At 43.6% G+C, this 7,243-nt stretch overlaps 1 protein-coding gene across 1 annotated transcript in view; it reads right to left on the reverse strand.

Moving 5' to 3' along the window:
• Window positions 1–1,505: 1,505 nt before the first annotated feature.
• The window catches only part of LOC103616851 (zinc finger and BTB domain-containing protein 8A), a 7,113-nt gene continuing 1,375 nt past the window's right edge, over window positions 1,506–7,243 (reverse strand). The window contains exons 2-4 of the mRNA XM_017736176.1: window positions 5,986–6,953; window positions 5,265–5,434; window positions 1,506–4,870 (exon numbers count right to left, since the gene is read on the reverse strand). Of these exons, the coding sequence (XP_017591665.1) occupies window positions 4,538–4,870; window positions 5,265–5,434; window positions 5,986–6,925 (1,443 nt within the window). The 5' untranslated portion in view covers window positions 6,926–6,953 and the 3' untranslated portion in view covers window positions 1,506–4,537. The remainder of the gene's footprint in view (window positions 4,871–5,264; window positions 5,435–5,985; window positions 6,954–7,243) is intronic.

The following is a 7,243-nucleotide window of genomic DNA, read 5'->3' on the forward strand; positions in this document are numbered from 1 at the left end:
GCCTGCCTCGGCCCGAGCGCCCCGCGGCCGCCGCCGCTCGCCGCTTCCCACACCCACATGCTGCCCCGGAGGCCGCTGCCCTGCTCACACAAAGCTTTGTTGTTGCTACCTTTGTGTGTGGAGGGAAGGAGCCACCTGAACGGGAGAGATCCGGAGCTCCGCGGTGTAGGATTAATGACATTAAGTCGATATCGCAGCTTTTTTATAACGGGATTTTTGTATTCAGACAGTGAGGATAATCCCAAAGCAAAGCGCTGCACGTAGGAGTGCAAGACACAGATTGTCCTGTTTTCCCTTCTGGGTGGAAAATGGAATCAGGATGCGTGTTAGAAGACAAGACACTTTCAAATTCGTGCCTGTTAGATGAGATTCTTTCAGTCTTATTCCGCGAGATCATGGAATAATTTTGAGAAGGAAGCTCTGCAGTCATCAGTACATTCCCCTCCTCAGAGCAGGCTGCATGAACCTGGTAAAGAACAGTTCCCATTTCCACAGTCAAGCGTCGGGTGAGATCTTCAACAGTGTTTAATTTAGTCCAGCAGCTAAGCCAAGATAGGGAAGGCTCTTTCCAGCCACTCCTCCCAATTTTCCTTACAAAATCTCTTGTTCTGTGTTCTTGCTCTGTTTAAAATCTTGATGCACTGAATAAGCCTCCTCTTTGCATTTCATGAGTTAAATAGGATGAAAGGTTATGCCTCCAATGTAGAAGGGTTTTAAGTTAAACAGTATAGAAAATATCTAACTAAATGCTATTATAAGCTTTTCTTAGTAGCTTATCAACTTATACCCATCACTCAACAGACAGTGTTGGTACAGATTTGTACCGAATGGAAAAATTCTGCAGGCAAGGACTGGAGGATTATAACATCCTTTTCTTTAAAACTCAATCTTTTGGGCAGAATTGGAGGATTTTTCTTCTATTTCATTTCTGTACATGTTGCCTCCAACCAACAGTAATTAAAATATAAGGTAGACATAGGCACGGCTCTGTAATGGGATAACTCTGACAGTGACCAGATGCTGCAAGGAAGAAATGTATATTCCATCATTTTATACCCAACAGAGTGTTTTGTGGGGTTTTTTTTTCCCCTAAGTTATCATTGAAAACTTGAGATGGATCCCAAAATCCTGGAGGATGGAACATTCTGCAGAGCCAAGAGTAAAGGAAGGATACCTGCAGCAGTCAGTGTCAGCCCTCTGTGAAAGATCTGTGGGCTTTCAGGTATTTTCAAAGCCACCCTAAATCAATATTTTTGCTTTTTTTCCTTATGTCAATTCTTTAGAACTGGAATAGAATCCAAATTACAAAAGGTTGGAAAGGGAGATTCATTCTGAAGTCAGGTTTTTGAGGTCTGTCTTTTTCTTTTCAATTTAAGGAGGGGTTCCTAGCAGTTTAACCTTTAAGATAAGGACAAGTGACATTTTTTTGGACTGTAAATACAAATGTTTAGGTAATTTAATGGAAAACAAAAAAAAAAAAAAGGGAAATGATGTGAAAGAACTAATCAAGCATCACACAAGTCATAGGTTTATGTGGTAGAGAGAATTCTGTAAGAAACACCTGAAAAGGGGGAAAGGGAATTTTTGAATTCAGTATTTCAGCCTTTAAAGGATGGGAAGATATTGTCCGAAAATAAGGATCGTTAAGAGGTGAGACATTAATCAGAGCATGATGAACTTTGTCTTCACTCTTGACTGTGGTTTTGTGAACACAAAGTAAACACGAGCCAAGAAAAATAATCACAGAGTTCTCGGAAAAGACCTTTAAGATCAAGTCCAGCACTAAACCTTGTCCCTAAGAGACATGAAGATGAAAGAAATACAAGGAAATAAATAAATTCAGTGGGAACATCCCTATGTGGCCTTTACTTTCCTCCTTGAAAGGAAAGGAAATGTTACTTGTGCTGATGAGTGGCACGTGATCCTCACAGAAATATGAAGAAGACAATCAGAGACAATGGAAGGAGACAAAAAAACCCCAAATATTTTCATTTAGAGAAAAAAAACCCAAGGGAAACATGGGACTGTAAAATGAAGGATGTGAAAAACGGAAGGCACTTAACATTGATCTTGTCTTGCAATACAAAAATAAGGAAACAACAACCAAAATTAAGGCAACAAATGTAAACACGGTAACTTTGAAAGAACAGAAAACATAACTGACCTGTGGGAATCGCAGTCTTGAGCTAAACCTCCAAGCTTAATAAGATACTTTAAAAATGACTACAGATATCTAGTTATGCTACTGAGAATAACAACATAGAAATCCAGAAAAAAAGCCCTTATTTGCCCGGCAAATCAACGATTAATCTGCCTGTGTTTAAAAACTAAAAGTCTTCCTATGGATAGATCGTTCCATTTGCCCATTTAGAGCCACTTCAGATCTTGTTCTGAAGCAGCTGGTCCTCAGAATCCTTAGATTTATGGTATCTAATTAAATTGAGTATTGATCCAAAAATCCTTTTGCTTCTAAAAACACCCCCACTATTAAGAAACACTTAATAGGCTGACCTTTGCAGTTGGCAGTTAAGATTTCAGGCCTGGGGAGAACACTTCATTTTCCCCTCCCCTTCATCCATCCCCAAACACACAGAGACCAATTCCAGCCACTTTGTATCCCAGGCACTGATACCTGGAATTTGTTGTCAAACTGTTTAATGGAAAGGGAAAGGGAAACAGCTGCGAAATTTGAGCAAAGTTACTCCATATTCTTTTCAATATTTCTTGTTCTGTGCATTTGATTTAGTCCAGGTTGCTCAGGAATATTTCTTTGCCATTTAATAACAGGCATTTTAGGAGTTTAAAAGCTCCAAGAAATTAAATGTCTGTTTTCACACCAAGTCCGTTTTGTGGGCTGCTGACCAAGGGTCCCATAAAATCGAGGCAAGTGTAAGTCTTGTTTAAGGTGTTTTCATGTGGGTCATCACAAAGATTTTTAAGTCACCCCCTCCCCAAGTCTAAGCAAATGAATGATAATTTTTGTAGGAACAATAAAATACCATTTCTCGTGTCCTTGGGATGCTTCCCACGGAGGGGAGGGTGCTTAATGCTTACACTGAATTTAACATGAAGTTCTCAAGTTGTCATTTAAGAGACCTTGGGCTGGTCACCTGCAGCCTGGAATGAAAATGTTGCACTCTCTGGTCATGGTGATACAAGAAGGTTATACAGTTTTTACACAACTAAAAATAAAATAGAGACTTTTTAGCTGTCCCTGGGAAAGATTAAATAGTATATATATATATAGAGAGATATATATATATGGGATTGTTGTGTAAGAAACCCCGGGGTTCAGCCAAACATGCTTACAAAGCTGTAAAAATGAAAAAAATATAGGTAATTTTTCTAAGTCTACAGCCATTGAGTTCCATGATCCCAAGATGAAGAATTGGAATTAACACTCAGGTCTGTCCAAGGAACACAGAGCAGCAGCAGCACCCCGGGAGCATCTTCTGCTCCTCTCCTGTTGACAGTGCTGGGTAAGAGAAACTCACTAAGCAACAAAACCAAGTAGCTTCTTTTGTTAGAGAAGTCAAATTTCTTCATCATTACTCATCTCTGTAAGCCTAATTGTAGATGAAATGACACAAATCTGGTGTCTAGAACTTCCAGTACATCTCGATCTCGCTGGCATATGGTACAGACTGGAAAAGGTTCACAGAATTCAATATCCTGAGCTGGAAGGGACCCACAAGGATCATCCAAGTCCAACTCCTTGCCCTGCACCCCAACAATCCCACCATGTCTGGGCACTTTTGAGAGGTTTCCAAAAAAAAAAAAAGGGAGTATTTTAATAGTGCTTATTAAAACAGCCCAGTCTGAGATCCCAATTTTGAGACTAAAACATCTACTGGCATCAATTAATGATCCAAATTTTTAATCAGTTTGTCTCTGATACGTTAAGCATTCATGTGCTTATTTTCTTTTAAAGAAATAGGTCTGGAACGAATGATCTACTAAAGATTCACCTTATCCTAATAAATTTTACAAAAGTCCTTTTCCAGACAAAAGTGCCAAAACATTTTGAATGCTCTTCCTTAATTAGCTGCCTTTTTCCTTATCTTAACATGAAGAATTCATGACATTTCATGGAAGATTCTCTTCACTTCTGAACACTCAAGAGAGGGTGTCTGGTGTCTCTATACTTTGTTTGTTGCCCAATGATACAAACCCCACCTCTCTGCAGGTGTAAAAAATGGGCAATTTACAGAAATCTGTGACTTTGTCTTAAGTATTTAGACCTCACTCCCTTGCAAGAGGGCTTTGAGACGTGCCCCATTGCCTGCTGGAAAAATTATCCATGTAATACTGCAGTTTCCTTGTTTATCCATTATTTCATGACGGATTCTTTTTGCCAAAACAACTTCTGGGGGTTCTGATAACAAACCAGAATGGCCTCAATGACGTGTCCATAAATACATGCAAGTCTGGACCTGTTCAACCACATGTCTCTGTAGGATCACCAACAGCTGGCAGAGGGCACATGGTCACAGTGCATTCTCCCTCTTCCACGGAATTCCCACTCCTCATCTTCCAACTACCTAATATTTGGTTTCACTTCCTTCTCCTCTGCTTCATCCTCGCTGTCATCCACTTGCTGGATGACCAAGTCGGTCGAGCCATCCTCCACGATCTCCACGTCAGACCTGTTGTCTTCCCCGTAGTGCCACCTGGAATCCTTATCCCCATCCTGTGGGAATTCCAGAGGTGCCTCAGCCTCCAAGTCAATGCGGATGCTGTCTATGCCAGCCTCTGCCAGGCACTCGTTGCAGAGTCTGTAGCGACGGGTCCCCTCCTGGACCACTTGTCCCGTCAGCTCGGTCACGTGGCGCTTGCACTTCCTGCAGATGGGCTTGCACGCCTGGTGGATCTGGGAAAATGGGAATGGATGGATTTGATAAAGCATCCACCAAAAGGGGGGGGTTTTGGAGATGACAAAAAGTAGGGTTGGAGCAGCGTCAAATCGTAGCGTTAACTCGATTTGAGAGACATCAAACAGGGAACTGTGCCAGCCCAGGCACGGTAATTGGCCACAGGAGCTCTCACAGGCTGCAGAGAGCAGAACCTCTGCAAGCCATCAATTACCCAACAAATTCCTCCCCTTTCCTGCAAATTACCCCTCAATTTGACTGCAACCAAACCAAATTAATTTTCTATTCCCTCTTCTTTACAGGAGTCATTAGATCAACCAGATACACTCACACTGTGTTTAATTAGCCAGATTTACACATTAAATAAATCATGCAGGTGCTAAAAATACTCACAGTTCGAAAATGGCTGCTGAGGTGATCCAGCCTGCTGAATCTCTTCCCACACGCCTCGCAGGGGTACGGCCGCTCTCCCGTGTGACAGCGAAGGTGACGCTTGAGGTCGGCTTTTCTCTTCACCACGTGGCTGCAGAACGGGCACTTGAACCTCATCCTGGCCAGGTCATCTGTATTTCATCAGAAGATAATGGTATTTAAAAAAAAAAAATCAAAGTCATGCTCTAGGAAAAGGTGTTTCATGTGAAGAATAGCACATGAGTTTTATTAGAAACAGTATTCAGAGGTGGTTTCAAGCACAAGGATTGCACAGGAGTGCAACAAAGGAGGAGTGGACCATTGGCTGTGTTAACACAGACCAGGCAAAGCCAGCTGGAACAGGGCTTGAGCAACCTGGGATAGTGAAAAGTGTCCCTGCCCATGGCAGGGAATGGAACAAGTTGGGCTTTAAGGTCCTTTCCAACCATAACCATTCTGTGAAAACGAGCTTAAAAATCTCCCCACTTAAATTCATTTTGAAAGGCCAGCTTTATACCCCAGGTATTTCAATCACCTAAAATTATTTTAAAATAACGAGTTAAACTTTCCAAACCTACATTTCTGGACAATACATCTGTCTTTTTGGCAGTAGTGCTGTACTATTGAGTAAGATCTATTTTCTCAGGGCTGGAACAGAGCACTACCAGGTGTCTGTGTACCTTCAGCACCAAACCCCACTCACCTTCAGCCCAGCTCCCCATGACTCCCAGGATGGAAGGCATGCTCCCGTACTGCTCCTCAGCTTTAGAAGACTTGGATTTACTGGAGGAGCGGGGTGACTCGTGCTCCTGCTGCGACACAGCCAAGCCCCTGGGCATCACCTCAGCCCCTTGGCCGAACTGATAGCCCACGTGAGGAGCTTCAACCTCCGTGTCGATGTGAACTTGCTCCTCGGCCGGCGCGGCGTGGCCCGCGGGCTCGGCAGCCCTGTCCTCCAGCTTGCTTGATTTATAGTGGGGGATGTCAGAGGGTTGCTGCAGCCCCAGGTGCCGGGATTTCTTGATGGAATCCTGCCGCTGCTCGTGTTTGGACAGCTGCTGCTGGGCATTTCTTTGAGAGGTGGGGTAATAGTTGAAATTGCTCCAAGCATTCCCGCCCATCATACAAGTCCCAGGGTCTGGGCTTGAGTGGGAATGTGGGGGGCTGCTCTCTGCCCTCCACCCTCCACTGTACACACAGGATCGGTCCACGCCGTTGGAACTCACATCTTTGTCTGACAGGCTGAAGTAGCGATCCTTCTCCTTCTCACTGATGTCCAGCGAGGACTTTATGAAGGTTTTACACACGCTGATCACATCGGTCATCTGCAGATAGCTGGCGGCCGACATGACTTCGATCACATTCTGACCGGTGAGGGACAATTTGCCTGAATACACAAAATCTAGGATAACTGTGAAGGTGTCAGGAGAAAAGGCCTGGAATGTGGCTGTTGTGGACTGACTCGTTTCCTTCGAGCTCTGCGAAAGGAGCATTTTGAAGTAGCCACTGCTGGCAAACAGCACATTGCGATGGGCTTTGAAGACCTTTCCCTCCACCAGGATGTTGCAGTCACAGAACAAGTCCTGCCTGCGCTGCTCATTTAGTTGCTGCAAGAGGTGAAACTGGTGAGAAGAAATCTCCATCCCAGAAAAGATGAAATGAAACGTCGCTCTAAAAAAATGAAGAAAATCATTACACTCTTGACTTCAATGCTGCATAACTCAGCCAAAGATGTCAGACCCAATTTTACGGCTACCTTTACAAATAGTCTCATTTCTTTATATCTATAAATACATTTAAACCACGATATGCCCAACCATAGATTCATTTTGCAAGAAGACAAGAGCGATGACAAAGCCAAGACCGCGTTATTTGGCAGAGACGGGAGCATCTCCATCCCCAGGATGCGGGGCTGGACTCGTGCCGCCCGCTGGAGCTGCGCAGCCTTCAGGCAGCTCCGG

This window comes from Corvus brachyrhynchos, unplaced genomic scaffold, assembly GCF_000691975.1.
Source record: "Corvus brachyrhynchos isolate BGI_N302 unplaced genomic scaffold, ASM69197v1 scaffold65, whole genome shotgun sequence".
In the NCBI taxonomy this organism is placed as follows: Eukaryota; Metazoa; Chordata; class Aves; order Passeriformes; family Corvidae; genus Corvus; species Corvus brachyrhynchos.